We start from the raw sequence: 15889 nt of genomic DNA on the forward strand, positions 1-15889 counted from the left end.
GTGATTTAGTCGTTTTTACTAAAGCACATAAACTTCCAGGAGCCAGGGCGCGGGGGCCAGGGTGGGCCTCCGGGGACCGTGAGCCTCACCCCAGGGAGGCTGTCTTCCAAAGGGCCCACCTGCTGCTGAGGACCCGTGGGAGGCGGAGGCCACCCCTTGTCCCAGCCCCTAGCCCCGCGTTCAGGCGGTCCCCCGCACCACGGGACTATTGGGAACGCCCGGGGCAGGGGAGGGATCTGGGGGTCGGGCAGCTGCGGGGCCAGCCCCGATGCACCCCTCGCCCTACCCACCCTGCGGAGCCCCCAGAGGCATCCCCTCCCCTCCACGAGGGTCCGGTGCATGCGGCGTGGGGGGGGGGGGGAACGGAGGCAGCCCCAGAGGCAGCCGGGCCGGGAGGCCCTGGCGTGACCCTGCGCAGAACTGGGACTCGGGGACAAGGCCGCTGGAGGAGGGGCGCCTACGGGTGGGGTGGGGAGGGGTGGGCGGTGGGTCCTCAGAGGGGCCGTCGAGGTCCATGTCCTCGGGGAGTCACCCAATGGCCAGGTGTGGCAGCCCATACAGGACCGAGTTGAGGGCGACGGGGAGCCGCTCGGAGCCGCGCAGCTGTGGCTGGAAGGACGGCAGCTGGTCCTTGGAGGTCCACGGAGACTCATCTGAGGACGGCACAGCTCACTGGGGGCAGGACGCCCGGGGCCCGAGAGAGGCTCACGCACGCGGGGGGCGGGGGTGCTCCCGACCCTGCCTCCAGACGTAGCCCTGAACACGGGCCCTGCCGCACGCCCACACCCGGGACACCGAGTGTCCCCACCCCCCGTCCCCTCCGCACCACCTCCCCACTCTGAGTGTGAGGCGTCCAGAAGCTTCCAGCAGCTCGGGGCCTCCTCCTGCCACCAGCTGGCCGCCACCACTAACTGGGGGCAGGGCGTGCATGACAATCACGGTGCTGTCCCTTCCTTTCAAGGCGCATCAACGCGGGACCACGGAGCACGCAGGAGCCACGGCTTCCTCTCCTGCCGCCCCCAGCGCAAGTCAGCAGCTCCTCCGCCACCGGCTCTTTCTAGACGCCATCGACCTTCATGCACCTGCGGACGCCAGGCCCTCCCTCCCTCCTCCATCCACTGAAGCCGCGCTTATCGTCTGGCACTGTGTTCTGGGCCCCGGGGACCACGTAACCCCTTGTGCTGTTTGTCTGAAGACTTCGTGGTAAGTCACCCTGGGATAAACCTCTCTGAGTTACGGCAGACTGTTCCTTTAACGCGCTGCTCGAGCTATGGCTGGTGTCGTACTTATTTTCAGCCCCAGCACCTCACGTGAAGGTGTGAAGGGGTGTCTGTCTGCTCTGAAGAACAAAGTCCCGGGGCCCCTGCTCCCAGGGAGCACACCTGGGCTTTCAGAACTTATGTGACTTGGACGGTTCTAAAGACAGACGGGCAGTTCTAACAGCCAGGGTGCCTCCCTTAAGGATTTAGGACGCCAGGCGTCCCTGAGGCTGCTGTCAGCCTGTGCAGAGACAGGAGGCAGACACCCTAGCCTGCGGGGCTGCGGGCAGGGACACGGGACTGTGGGGCTGCAGGGACACTGGCAGAGACGAGGGGCGGGGACACAGGCCGGGAGGTGGCCCTGCATGGCAGAGGATGAGCGGGGATGTGGAACAGCTTCCGTTACCATGGTTGTTCGTGTCCCCAGCTCCCGTCTGCCGAAGGAGATGGGCGGCCCTCCCGATGGGCCTGCCAGCTGTCAACAGATCTAGGAAAGAAACATCCTCAGGCTGGCCAGGGACCCCGCCGGCAGGCTCCCGGGGAGGGGACGGCCGCGCCCACTCACTTTCCCACAGGACGCTGGCCCGCAGCGCGTTGTCCTGCAGGAAGGTCGGCCACTGGTTTGCCAGGATGCTCCTGACCCCCACCAGACTCAGAAGGACGGCAGTCTCGACGGGCCTCTCCAGGGACAGCTGGGCCACACTGCGGGGACCAGGATCCAGTGTGACCGCCTGAACCGTCCCCAGTGCACAGCCCGAATAGCACCAAGTGGGGCATGTGTCCTTCGACGGACAGCTCTCCAAGTTCTTGGAAGAATCGAGAACGCATTCCCACCCCCCACCCCGCCCGCCTCGGCAGATTAAACGTCATCTAACAAGAAGCCTCCAGAGTGCTGCCAGATCCTTCCGGACCACTCCCAGCATGGCAGTGGAGCCAGGAGTCGCGGCATCCGTCGTGAGGCGGGGGCCCTGCTGCGCCACCTCGGTGGCCCCCCCGGCCCTGTGGGGAGCCCTGAAGCCAGGGCACCCTCCCAGCTGCCGCCCTCTGTCCTCGGGGTCTGCGTTGGGGCTGCCCTCCCGCCCCCACAACGCCCCCGCCAGACTCTTCCAGGGAAGGGGTCGGGGCAGACTGCGGAGTCCCGGCTCCCTCGTGGGGCTCTGTCTTCCCCCCACGCCCCCCGGCCCCCATCACGAGCCCCCCAGTCAGGGATGCGGAGGCGGGGCTGCTGGCACGGGGCGGGGCGGGGGGGACATCGGGCACCTCTTGCTGTCCGAGTGCTCTGTGTGCCGCTGCATGCTCGTGTAGGACCTGGTCAGGTCCAGCAGGACCATCATCTGGCACTCTGTGGGACCCAGGAGGGCAGAGCTCAGCCGCCGCACGCCCAGGTGGAGGAGGCCAGTGGCCTCGCCCGGCTGGGGCTTGACGTCCGTCCACGGGCCCTCTTCCAAGGCCCCCCGGCCACCTGAGCCCGCGGGCACAGCATTTGCTTCGGGAACCCCACACCCTTCACAGGCCCCTGGTGCCAGCGGGCTGGGCTGGGCGGCAGGGGGGCTGGGAGGCACCCTCTGGGCCATGGCCTGGCCCCCCTGCTCAGCAGAGGCTCTCGGCCCCGGTCTTGCTGGGGGAAGGGGGGGCTGGGGGGAGGGGAGTTGGACACACATGGCGAGAGTCGGTCACCCTGGCCCCGTGGGCCCGTGAAACAGGTGCCAGTGCCTGAAGTGTGACACTTGGCTATGGATGTGCAGGGGGCCACACGGGACAGAGGTGGACTCCCCACTTGCTACAGTGGCCTGGCTGAGGGCGGTTTGGGGGGCTGCCCCAGGGGCAGGCGGGACCTCCCATGCGTGAGGACAAGCCTTGGTCGGGAATGGGGGGGGCACCAAGGGTGCTGTCGGCCCCACGCGCGCATGGTGACTTCACACACCATCTTGTCTGAGAAGGCTTGGAGTTAAGCTTGAGAGGCCTTGTTTCTGCTGCCCTTTGGGGCGAGGACTCTGCCGGGTGACAGGCTTCTGGGATGGGGCGGTGTGTCGGCCTCACCCCCATCTCCAGGGGGCTGGGAAGGAGACAGGCACCAGGTGACCGTGTGCGGCAGAGGGGGGCGGGGTTCAGGGGCCCTGACCACGGGACGAGTGTCCACGTGCTCCCATCGGCGGGTCAGTTTGAGGGCATCTCCGAGGGGCCCTTGAAAAGGCTCTCCTAGCGACTGTGTAGGGCGGTCAGTCATCCAGCCACCCGCTGAGGAAAAGGCGACTCCAGGGCGAGCCAGACCACCACTCGGAAGCCCTCAGGGGACAGCCAGAGGGAACACAAGACCCAGGGTGCCCACAGTTACACTAGAAGGAGTGGTGGGGGCGTGACCAGCATGTTCCGGAAACGCCCACCCCAGCCCTCCTGGACTCTGCAGGCACAGCCCCGGGGGATGACCCACCCAGGCCCTAACTCTGGCTGGGCCTGCCAGGTCCAGAGCTCGGAACTGGCAAGAGGGGGGTGAGGGCAGGAGGGGCTTCCCCCACAGCCCTGCCGTGCTTCTAGGGAGGCCCCAGCCCTCGGAGCCCTTCGTCAGACGGTCGACGCCTGATGGAGACGCGGGGGCCTTGCTCCGTGTCTGTGCTGGTTCCCGTCGTCCTGGCAGACAATCAGGCTTGGGGGCGCCGAGGGGCTGTCTCACCTTGTAGGTTCGTGGCAGCCAACCTTTCCACCGCTACGTGGGACAGGAAGCTCTCCATCCCGTAGAAGAAGAAGCCACTGCAGCTGCCCAGGAGCTGCTCCCACTCGGCCTGGCTGCAAAGGGAAGGAGGGTGGCCCGGTGGATGGAACCAGGCAAGCAGCAGGTATCCCAGGGCGTCCCCGGGGGTCCTGGCCGCGGCAGCCAGGACGGGATCTGTCCTGAGGCCTTGGGGCTGCAGCTGCGGGCAGGAGAAACTCTCGGGACGTGTTTCTAAAGCAAAGCCCGTCCTGTGCTCCTTGCCCCCTGTCCCACCCCTCCGCTCAGGCAGAACTAATGTCCACCCTCCTGGTGCCCCCCGTTGCCCTCAACCCTGGGTTCTACCCATGTGGTTCTCCTGAGAAGCTACATCCCGTCCCTGGAATGAACCTTCCTTTCACTGTGCAGCGGCTCTGGAAAGAGCTGAAAGGACACTTCCTAATGGCCAACCTCTCCCAGGTCTCTGAGAGGACCCCCAGGTGAGCATCCCTGTTCCCAGCCAGTGCTCTGCACCGCTCCAGGAGGCCCCGCCCACTCGCAGACACGCCTCCTCGCAGGCCACGCCCACTAACACCCCTGCCCATCTGCCGGAGGACCCGCTCCCAGCAGGCCCCAGGGCACAGCACAATCCCACTGCAGCCCCGCCCCCCCCGCAGGCCCCGCCCACCCACAGCCCTGCCCAGCACCCCCCACCCCTGCCCCCAGCAGGTTCTCCCCCGCCTTCCCTCAACCAAGTGCCAGAGCCTGGGGCACACCCTGCACCTTGGGCAGAAGTACACCCTTGGGCGCCAGGTCCTCATCTGTAAAGTGGGACAAAGACAGTGACCCCCCCCCCCCCGCCCCCCGCCGCCATCCAGGCTCCTTGAGGACCCGGAGCCCACTGCCTGATGACCAAAGGCCGGACCACAGGAGCCTCTGGGGGTGGGGTGGGAGTGTGGTTCCCGGGATAAAATGGGGGTTCAGGGTTGGGGGGAGGCTGAGGGAAACAGGGAGAAGCGAGGGGCCAGGGGGACATGGAAGCCCGTGGTCCCACCGCCCCCACCCCCCCACCCCCCCGAGTGTGGGGAGCACCCCTCTGGTGGGTCACATAAACCGGCTCGATGGGGGACCGTATCTCCAGACACCAGACACCGACCTCGGGAAGTGCGTGTTTCCCAGATGTCCCACCCACAGAGCAGTGAACGAGTCTCGGAATCTTTCCAAAATTTCCCGGGTTACGGAGACAGGAGTCCGCATGTCTGCAACACAAATTGAATGGGGACCAGACCCAGGAGCTTGTCTCACACGTGGAACCCTGAGGGGCTACAGGCAGCAGCAGGCCCCGGCGTGGCCCTTGGCGCGCACCTAGCGTGGCCCTCGTGTGGCTGTGGTGGCCCTGGTGCACACAGACAGGGACGTGGTGGAGTCGACATCTATCGCTTGTGGAAATGTCAGCGCTCCTTCCCTTCCCTAAATCTCTCCTAAAGAGGTTTTGAAAACCAGCTTAGCAAAAGAAAAACCCAAGGAACTAAACACCTAAAGCTACAGGGGACGGCCCCACGTCACGTTTCGGGCCCTGAGGGTCACCGGACCTCGCTTCAGGGGCTCATTCGTCGTACAACTGACGTCCTGACTTGGCTGTGATGGCCAGGAAGGGCCGCAGAGCACAGGTGCGCGTCCGGGCCCCAGGGCCCCAGGGCCCCAGGGCCCCACTCCCCCTGCGTGGTCGGGGTAACGGGAGGCAGCCGAGAGCAGAGGCCGCAGCGCCGAGCCCGCGCCACGCTGCGCCAGAGTCCACGGGGGGGGGGGGGGGGTTGTGGCGTGTGTGTGCACGTCGAGGGCCCGTGAGAGGCACTTGCCTATGACCCGGGCCTCCTCGTAGGGGTCCACGATGACTGGGTCTGGGTTAAGGAGCAACAGCCCACAGGCTTGGGTGTCCCGGGCGGTGGGGCCGATAAAGGATACACTTGAAGTTGTCGGGGTCGACCACGATGCAGTCGGGGGGGATGAGCCGGGGCGCAGCATCCTGCTCCACAGACAAGGGTCTTTAGGGGCCCCGTGGCCCGCAGGCGGACCCCGGGGCTCCCCGGGCCCTCTGCCTGTGGCCGGCGAGGCCTCCTCTGCCCACCTTGTGTCCCTTCTTAGCTGGATTTCTCTTCCTGAACTGTCTGCCTTTGCCCTCCTTCTTCACGGCCCCGTCGGCTGCGGACAAGCAAAGAAGGTGTTTGGAGCCAGTAGAGGTGGAGGCACGAGGCAGTATGAACGCACTAAATGTCCCTGAACTGTTCACTTTAAGGGGGTTAATTTTACATTCCGTAAATTTCATCTCAATAAAAAAAAAACCCAAGAAGTAGTGACAACGATTGGTTTTAATTTTTCTGAAGTTGTGAAAGCAGCGATTTCTCCCATGTAAAGGCTCGCGGGACTGGCAAAGGCCCGAGCCAGGAGACCTCGAGAAAGGAACAGTCCCCAGAGAACCCCCCGGCCCACCTGGCTGGCCATTCACACACCACGCGGGGCACCCGCCAGTGTGCCTGCTGTAGCGGCCCCGTCGCGGGGCTGGACCCTGCTGGCTCCCTGCCTCCTGCACGAGCATCTACCCCTCACTGCTCGCTGGCTTGTAGATTCTTTCGCAAGTTCTGGAAATAGTGACAGGTGACTTCCTCTCTGTCGGCCCTCATGTCTCGTATTCCTGTGGGTGCACTCACATTCCAGGAGGGAAGGGGCGCCAGAGCAAGGCTCTGGCCGCGTCCTGTGTGCTGTGCCATCAAGAAGGCGGCTTGCTGGGGACCCGGATGGACCCTCCGCCAGGGCGAGCGGTGTTCATTCCCAGCTGGTTTGCTAAGAATTTCTATTACGAATGCATTCATTTTAAGAAATGCTGTTTCTCTGCAGTGACTAAGATGCTTATTAAGTTCGTTTTCCCTTGGTCTAGTTTAATGACGCTTATAACTTTCAAGGTCAGAATGGGTGATGAAAGTCATATTTTTCTCTCTTGTGCCGTTCTTGGCAGTTTGGGGGTGTGGGGCCAACAGAGGCTGGAGGGGTGGCCCTTCTTCCCTATTCTCAGGGAGATTTGTTAAGACAGGGGCGCCTGGGTGGCGCAGTCGGTTAAGCGTCCGACTTCAGCCAGGTCACGATCTCGCGGTCCGTGAGTTCGAGCCCCGCGTCAGGCTCTGGGCTGATGGCTCAGAGCCTGGAGCCTGTTTCCGATTCTGTGTCTCCCTCTTTCTCTGCCCCTCCCCCGTTCATGCTCTGTCTCTCTCTGTCCCAAAAATAAATAAACGTTGAAAAAAAAAAAATTAAAAAAAAAAAAAAAAGATTGACATCAGCTGTTTCTGGAAAGTCTACCCAGTCGGTTTCAACAGCAGATGTAAGTCCACTGATCTCCCCTCTTTGTTGGTTATGAGAGCACGCAGAGTTTTCCTTCTTGAGTCCACGAGCTGTGTTTTCCAGGACTCGGCCTCCTTCGGCTGTGCGCTTGAACATACTTGGTAAGGTCACTCGTAGCGTTGTCTTACCATCTTTCGGATCTCTGATGCATCTGTAGGGCCGGAGTCTCTTTTCACTCCTCACGTTGTGCATTTGTGCCCCATCCACGTTTTTCTTGACCATTCTCACTGGAATGTGTCTATTTCACGAGTTTTTTTTTTTTTTTAATTTTTTTTTTCAACATTTATTTTTGGGACAGAGAGAGACAGAGCATGAACGGGGGAGGGGCAGAGAGAGAGGGAGACACAGAATCGGAAACAGGCTCCAGGCTCTGAGCCATCAGCCCAGAGCCTGACGCGGGGCTCGAACTCACGGGCCGCGAGATCGTGACCTGGCTGAAGTCGGACGCTTAACCGACTGCGCCACCCAGGCGCCCCTATTTCACGAGTTTTTAAAAACCTTTGTCTCCTTGTTGATGTCTGCTCGTGTGCTTGCGGCCCCCTCTCCTCTGCCTTGAGTTTTGTGTTCTTGCTCCGACTCCGTAAATTCCATGCTCAACTTCTACGCTTCCAGAGACTAGCGGTCTGGGGCCTTCCTGTGACCACTTCTCCTGAGCCCCACGAGATATGCAGGGGCGCGGCTTTAAATTTCCACCTGGGGATTCAAGAAAGCCACCTTTTGCTGGTGGTTTCCGTGCTGACCATGCTGGCGTGGGCCAGCGTCTGTGATGGTTCCGGGTGCTGCTCCACGTGTTTTGAGGCTGTCAACCGTTACCGCTGTGTGACGACCCCACCCCAGAGGGCCTCTGGCTGTGGAGCCTGTTCCACGTGGCAGTGGGCAGCTGTCCCTTCCAGTCGCCCTGACGATCTCTTTCTGACGCGGGGTGTCCTTTGGTTTAGCCACGTCTCTTGTACACACGGCACCTGTGTGCGCAACGTCCCCTTGTCCGCGCCGTCACTCGGTGGGCAGCTGTGTGGCCCGTTTGTGTATTTACTTATGATCTAGATGGATTAACTCCCGTCGCCCCACTGTTTGGTTTGCGTTTGTCCCACGATCTGTGTGCGCTTGCCCGTCACCGGCTCTCGCGGCCCCACGGCTGCGTCATTTCTCTCGTTCGTTTTCCCTCTTCACCAGCGTGGACTCTATGCAGCGGCTCCCTTCTTCTGTGGTTGTCCGGAGACGTGTACTGGGAGTACTCGCCGCACGGAGAACCTGCCTCCAGCCCGGGCCGTGGGACGCTTCTGCTCGCCACCCCTCGGCAACGCGTTAGGAAGGCTCACCTCCCATTCAGCCAGTGTTTCTGTCACTCCACGGTGAGAACCGTCGCCGCTGCAACAAGTGACCACAAGTGGAGGGACCTAAAGCCACACACGCGTGGTTCTCACACTTGTGCAGAGGAGCCCTTCTGGCGGACGATTTGCCCGGGACTGCTTCCTCTGGGGCTGCACACAACGGACTCCACCTTTTGCAGCCTGGGCTCGGGCGCCCCCCGTCCTTCGAGGCAGCAGCACGGCCTCCTCCCATCTGTCCGTGACCTCCTGCCTCCATCTTACAAGGGGCCGCTCTGCCTGGGACGCCGTTAAAATGCCGCCGGGGGGCTCATCAGTCTGACCGCCGTCCCTGGGGTCTCCGCTCCGCTTCTCATGTTGGGGGCTTCTGGAAACTTCTGGACACACGGGGTTACAGTCTTTGTCCCATTCTGGGGGGGCACTGGCGGTCCCTGATCCCAGGACTCCCCTCCCAGGGCTCGGGCCTGGCGCATTGGGCCCCGCGTCCCCCGCGGCTCCCTCTCGGGGCTCAGGCTCCGTGCCCGCTCTCTGGCGTCGCAAAGCCGCTGTTCCCTCTACGTCGCCTTTTCCCTGCTTCCAGTCGGAAGGGCAGACGTGGCCCTTGTCGCTCCATCGGGATGCAGGTGAAGGTGCAAACTGTCTGTTCTTAGCGTCCCTTCCTACTCGCTGAGGTGCAGCATGTCTGCCGGGGACGGCACGGAGGGAGGGCCTTCCCATACCCGGTGCACCTGCGTGAGAGGCGCCCGCGGACAGGCCACGGCCAGCCGGAGTCCGCAGCCGCCCCCAGGCCCGCGTCCCGGCCCCCGAACCCCCGGGCATCACCTTTCGCCACCTAGTCCGTGACTAGCTCGTCACCGGCTGCTGGCTGCCGTCCCTGCCTTTCAAACCCAAGCGTGCGAGGCCACGGCCGACGCTCAATGTCCCCTTCGGCGCGACTCACAGACACCTGGCACACACCAGGGGATCCACAATACCTCGAACCCATGCGTGCCTAGAAAAGCGCTGCCACGGCCGATGATGACCGTCTGCCAGGAGTCCGCGTGAAGGTAACTCAGTCCCATTTTGAAACTAACTGTGGCCCAGGACACCTCTCACCTGTCTCCTCTAGACGGAGGCGGCTCCACAGCATCTGCAGGGAAAACTCTCGGGCCACGGAGTCCACGCCTTCGTCAAACACGGAGAGACCTTCCAGCGGCAGCTCCAGAAGATGCCTGTCCGCAATGACGATGGTGTCGTTCGCAGCCTCGGGCTCAACTGTGGACAGGGCAGCGCCAGCTACGGAGGCCGCAGGAGACGAGCTCCCGAGGACGCGCAAACCCCTGGGCGGGCCTGCCCGTCACCGCTGAGGCCGATCGGCTGGAGACACAGGAAGAAGTCTGAGCTCGGCTCAGCCTGTGACGGGAGGGGGGGCGGGGGGGCGGCAGGACGCGCGGGGGCGTCTGGGGGAAGGTTTTCACGGCACAGCTGGGTCACGGCTCCGAGCCGGACGCAGCCTAGGTCACGGGATGGCCGGGCCTCCGCAGGTCTGAGGGCCTGCCTCCCGGAGCAGGTCCTGGAATCCACGACTCCTAACCAGGGAGCCACCTCTCAGAGGACGCAGCCTTGCACCTGTGATGTGGCAGCTTCTCCACGTGACCACGGACCCCTCGGAGGATCACGTGGGCCCTGCTTGGCCAGTTAGAGAAACCCTGCCCTTTCCGACAGGCGTAAATGGTAGTAAGGGTGAGGCCGCTAGACCCCTCGGTCGAATTTACCTTACACACGAAGGGAAACAAATTACTGCGGTGAGCGAGGGCTGCGTCTGGGGATCTCAAGTCCGAATCCCAGCGGACAAAGGTGACCGCGGGTGGGCCGACTCCGGCCCCTCAGCTCGAGCGGGAAGCACCACCACCTGCCCCGCAGCCGCACGCACCCCCCACCCTCGTCTGTCGTCCGGCTGCGGAGCCGCTGGTGCTGCAACACGCGAGCCGCGAGTGCGTGCAGGCGCCGCGTGGGGAGGGGGCGCCAGCGGGGCTTCCGGGTCAGAGCACCCGAGGCGGGCGCGCTCCCTTCCCTCCCGCTCGATGACCCCGCGTGGGCCCCAGAAAAGGAGACAGACGAAAATGCCTTCGAACAAGAGCGATGGATACGATCGCAGGTGCCGGGTGGGAGATGGACGCCTCGTGGTCACACCCGCTCCGGCCGCGGGGCTGGGAGGACGGCGCGAGCGCACTTCCCACATTTTCAGGCCCATCGAGTGGGAAACCGGAGGGGCTGTCCTGACCGCGTGGAGACGACCCAGAAGCCTCCGGAGCTCAGGCGCTGGGCGCCCCCTCCCCAGGGGCGGCCGGACCAGCACGTGTCGCCCTTCACTCAGGAGCCAGCAGGTCCCTGTGCCCTCGTGTCATCTGGGGCGCACGCTCCCGAGGGTGACGGGCAGTATGCCACCACGCAGGCCACCAGCTCCCCCAGGAGGGGCGGGTCTGCGGGTGCAGGAAGCCCCCGCTCCGGGCTCTGGTACGTGGGGCGCACAGACCCCTGAGGGGACTTTCTCACGCCCTGGGAGACCCTCAGGGGACGCCTATTTCTGACCCACCTGGGCTCCCCCAACCCAGCCTCCCCTCCGGCGCGCTCTCACTCACCCCGGGGCAGGGACACTTTCCTTTCCTTGTCTTTGCCCTTTGGTCTCCCTGAATCCGCGACAACGGTGGGCACCTGTGTTCTGGAGGCCAAAGGCACGTCCTCAGGTTTTTAAAAACACATGAAAATCACACGTACTAAGGACGTAAAGAACATCTCCCTGGACCGTTTCACATCAGGGCAGGGGGTGTCACTTTTGGGGGCCGGTCTCACTGAGATGGGGGCAGGGATAACTGGGCACAGACAGAAACAAAGGCGGCCCAAGGCCTCTGCCTTCCCTACCGAGAATAAGTCAAAGGGGTTCAGGACCCCGGGCCACGTGTCCCACTCCCACCCTGTACGGGCACCCGGCACTACAAGGGCATGGGCCGAGGGGACCTGAGTGGTGGGGATGTTCCCCCAGAAAAGATTTTCAGCAGAGTCGGGACTTTTTCCCTATGACAGAGGCCCCGAGTCGGGCATTCTGGATTTGAGGGGCCCTTTGGCCTTTCCCGTCTGAATTCAGCACGGTCTGATTTAGGGCAGAGCAAAGCTCATCAACTTCACAGCAGAGACCCGAACCTCCACGTGGGAATGACGCCCACCCAGCCCACCGCCGGCCATTCAGCTCATGCTGGGCTTCGGGGAGGCTGGGGTCACAGCTGGCTTGCAGGCTGAGCCCCCGCCCTGGCCAACCTGGCCCCCAGCCCCCTATTCCTGACCGCCCCCAGCACCTTCGGGCATCACTTCTGGGGACAGAGAGATGGTGATTCCCTTCCCTGTCCCGAGGAGAGTCCTGGACTTTGTGCTCGAAACCCGCCCCCACCCGGACCACGACATCTAGCTAGCACTGCCCTGTCCCCCCCCCCCCCCACCCCGTGGCCTCCACCCTCGTGCCGGGAGCTGCTCAGACAGCAAACACTTCCGCAATCAGCCCGCGACAGGTACCTGGCCTCAGGGCTGCCGAGCACTGGAAACAGCGGCCTCAGGTACCCCTCCATGGACGCCAGGACTTCCCCAAACTTCCGCAGAGAGTGCCCTTCCCTCTCAGGAGGCGCATTTTCCAATTCCTGCCTCAGCCCAAACATCAGGCCGTGATCAGAAGCGTCTCAGGGGGCCTCATATAATCCCAGCCCAGTTAGCGCACAGAGTGAGGAAGACGCTGCAGGACCCGCCCTTCCAGAAAAAAGCTTGGCGGCCAGGGGCACGGCTCAGCTGCACAGCAGGCTCCTTGCACCCCACCGGCCCGCCCCAGGCACCGGGCTCCACCGGACCCCAGACTCCTTGCCGGTCCCAGCCGCCCGCTCCTCTGGGGCCCGCCCTGGCGCCCCCAGCCCCACTGGTTCCTCTGCTCACATCACGGAGGCACCTGCACCAGACTCGCTCAAGGAGTCGAAAAGCATCGGCCATCCTGCCGGGACCCCGACCTGGGCGTCCGGCAACGCCTGGGGTCCGGATGACCGGTGCCACTCACCCAGCACCCCTCCTTCACCTCACTGCAGCCGGGCCGGGGTCCTGGTCCCACTCGTGTGACGGAGTAGCCCAGGCAGCTGGGCTCGAGGTCTCACCGTGCTTGAGTTCAGGGCCATGTCCTCATTGGTCACCTCCACCTGGGTCAGCTCCCGGAACTGCTGGGCATCGGCCAGTAGGCAGGAGAAGGTGGCTGGGTTCACGGCCACCCGTGCCACCTTGCAGAAGCCTGTGGAGACCGACACTGCCGCTGTCCCCCCTCCCCCCCCCATAGTCTGAGGGGCCGAGGACAGACGGAGCGGGGGCTGTGCATGAACACTGGGAGTCGATACACACAGGCACTCATGGTGGCTGTCAGAGTGGGGGCTCAGGCGGGTGTCCCCCAGTCTACAGCCTGAAACAGGGAGTGGAATTATGTGCCTGAGGTGTAAGGAAGAAAGGGGGAAGTAGTGACTCCTGGGAGAAGAGATTATGGAGCCGAGTGAGGGCCACCCAGGGACTTTGAGCATCACCAGCCCCGAGGGCAGCTGAGGCTGGGGTCCGGCCCTGGGAAACACACGTCTCTGCCCGAGTTCCCGTCTCTCACAGGCTCAACGACCCCCACCCAGCAAGCCTCCCCCCCTTCAGCCCCCCCCCCCCCGGTGGAGAAAGGCAGGTCCACCTGCCCCCCTGCTGAGGACCGTGTTTGAGGAGCGCCTCCTGCAGTGGAACTCACCGCCCGCTTGGAGCGTCCTCCCTTTGGCCGCAGGGACCGACCTGGGTCTCTCGTAGGCAGCGCCATACAGATGGGTCCTGTTGCCAGGACACGGGGCAGGGTCAGAACCCAGCTCGTAGGGCCCTCGGGGAGCCCGTTCAGCGGACCACACACACCCTGGCGGGGCCCCCTCCCCACGAACGCCTTGGCCAAGTCAAGACGCAGAATTGAAATAGACCCATCTGGGCACAGTCGTCGCCGTGAGCTGTCTGACTTCTCTCTGCTCGGCAGGTGCACGGGCATCGTGTCCCCCTGTCATGCCAGCCTGGTGGGACGCCACACCCACCCCCTCTCAGCCTGGAGCACCTGCCAGCCTGTGTCTGTCCAGCCAGGGCCTTCGGTGAACCCATAACGTGCCCTGCATGGTGACAACCTCCCCCCCCCCCCGCCCCCAGCGACAGTGCCGTGTCCACGCTGCTCCGCTAGACTTCTTAACAGGGTGGCCAACGTCCCCAGAACAGGGACAAGAAGGCCTTACCTGTCCCTCCCGTGCTGCAGAAAGAGAATCCGGAAGGTAGGCGGCATTTCATTCAAGTGGTTAAAATGCTGCTCAGTGACCCAGAGATTTTGCCAAGCCTGCGTGTGACAGACAGGAATCAACGGACCACGCCGGATGCTGGCACAGTCCCTGAGCTGTGCTCAGACGCTTTGTGCCAGGCCTCTGGCTGGGGTCTGCCCAGGCCGGCCTGGGGCGCGACCCCTGCAGGACTCGCGGCCGCCACAAGGGGGCAGAGGGCGCACGCGGCCTTCACGGGGATCCACCCAGGCTGCACCCTCTTGGCCTCTGTCGCAAACTTGACCTGCCCTACACATGCAGGCGCAAGAACCCAAACAAGTAACAAACGGAAGATCCACCAGCAGCCTAGTGCCTTCCCTCTGTTCCTCCGCCCGGTCCCCTGAACGCCACAGGTGTGGTCACACGCGTGCCCCTGCTCTCCGCGCACCCTGCTCCCAGGGCACCTGCTCCGAGGCGCATCTGGCTGGGGCGCGCACCCCGCCCCGAGCCCACCCCCTCACCCTCCCTGGCTCCGAGGCGCATCCCGCTCCGCAGCCGTCCCGAGGAACCGGCCCACAAGCACGTGTCCCCACTTGCTACTGAAACCAGCCTCGGGTTGGCGAGCACCGACCGGTGTCTGCATTCACGTCCCAGCCTACAGGCGGAGCAGGCACAAAGCGGAAGCATGACCCAGCCACCCCCACCCACCCGCCCAGAGGTGGAGCCAGGGCGGCTGGCGCGGAGCACCCCCTGCTGGGGACCAGACTGGCTTCTTGGAGACTGGAGTGAGCCCGCCACCAGCCTCTGTCCTCTCCCGGCAGTGGCAGTGGCAGTCCCGCTTGGGCCACCTGGGAAGCTGCGGGTTGGGCCCTGGGGGTGTGCTCCCTGGGGACCACGCGGGGGCATTCCACAGGGGTGCAGGCCAGGGACACAGGTGCAGCTGAGCACAGACCCCGACGCCAGAGGGGCTGCTGCGTGGATGCAGGCCCGCCCCACCCGTGTGACCCGGGTCCTGCTGAACCTGATCCATTTTAGCGCCTCCGGGGGTCTGGCAGCATCTGAATGCAGGCCTCTTTGCATTCCGCTAATAACTAATGAAGCTGGGGGCCATTAAAAATGTCTATCGACCATTTGGGTATCTTTTGTGAAATCCCACTCTTGTCATTCTTTCCTGTGGGAGTGTCTTTTTCTCACCGACGGGAGCACATCCCCAGTACCACGGGATGTGAGCTCGGGGGCCTCTTCTCGGGCTTGCTTGTGTTTAAGTTTGTACTAAAGTACAGCATGTGCTGTTATGCTAGTTTCGGGTGTACAATGTGGTGATTCGACACTTCCACGCAGCACCCAGGGCTCATCGCGACAGGTGCCCTCCTCGGTCCCGTCACCGGGATCTGCACCACGGTGCCTCGCCCTTCGGGGTCACCCTTGACACACGTTGGACGTTATGTGGATGGGTCTGTTTCCAGACTTTTCTTCTGTGCCACTGGTCATTGTCTCTGTGTGTGTGTATATTCTCTATGTGTCAATAACATGCTGATCGCGTCAATAGCAAGGTCCTGATACCTTGTATAGCAAGTGGGCATTTCTGCACAAATTTTAAAATTGGATCGTCAGTTCTTAAAAAGGTACACGCCTGCTGGGAGTCTGAGGAGGCTTCTGTGGCAACTGCAGATTCATGGCCCATAGGACGTCTTCCTGGGGTGACTTGGCATTTAGGCTCACAAGGCCGCCCAGGAGAATCAGGACAGGTCGGTGCTGGGCACCCCTCTCTCTGGAAGCCATTCCCGGAGACTCCTGTCCGCCCAGTGACACGTCAGGTACGTGGGAATGAGCTCCACAGAGGGCGGGTGCGGGATCACCTGTCAAGTGGTTTTGGCTCATCATCAACCACGGGCCACTTTCTTA

At 63.4% G+C, this 15889-nt stretch overlaps 1 protein-coding gene across 5 annotated transcripts in view; it reads right to left on the reverse strand.

The window, feature by feature from the left end:
- Positions 1-15889, reverse strand: part of CFAP46 (cilia and flagella associated protein 46) — a 97765-nt gene continuing 81876 nt past the window's right edge. For 4 of the 5 annotated variants that reach the window (XM_045439330.1, XM_045439329.1, XM_045439326.1 and 1 more), the window contains 14 exons: positions 13967-14064; positions 13450-13526; positions 12833-12963; positions 12213-12334; positions 11288-11367; positions 9762-9920; positions 6074-6147; positions 5911-5971; positions 5805-5840; positions 5102-5204; positions 3931-4043; positions 2520-2601; positions 1825-1961; positions 1270-1746 (listed from right to left, as the gene is read on the reverse strand). In XM_045439330.1, coding sequence (XP_045295286.1) covers positions 1496-1746; positions 1825-1961; positions 2520-2601; positions 3931-4043; positions 5102-5204; positions 5805-5840; positions 5911-5971; positions 6074-6147; positions 9762-9920; positions 11288-11367; positions 12213-12334; positions 12833-12963; positions 13450-13526; positions 13967-14064 — 1524 coding nt within the window. In that variant the 3' untranslated portion in view covers positions 1270-1495. Of the gene's footprint in view, positions 654-1269; positions 1747-1824; positions 1962-2519; positions 2602-3930; positions 4044-5101; positions 5205-5804; positions 5841-5910; positions 5972-6073; positions 6148-9761; positions 9921-11287; positions 11368-12212; positions 12335-12832; positions 12964-13449; positions 13527-13966; positions 14065-15889 lie in introns of those variants that run through there. The other variant, XM_045439327.1, reaches the window with a different exon arrangement.

The sequence above is a fragment of the Leopardus geoffroyi genome, chromosome D2 (genome assembly GCF_018350155.1).
Source record: "Leopardus geoffroyi isolate Oge1 chromosome D2, O.geoffroyi_Oge1_pat1.0, whole genome shotgun sequence".
Lineage (NCBI taxonomy): Eukaryota > Metazoa > Chordata > Mammalia > Carnivora > Felidae > Leopardus > Leopardus geoffroyi.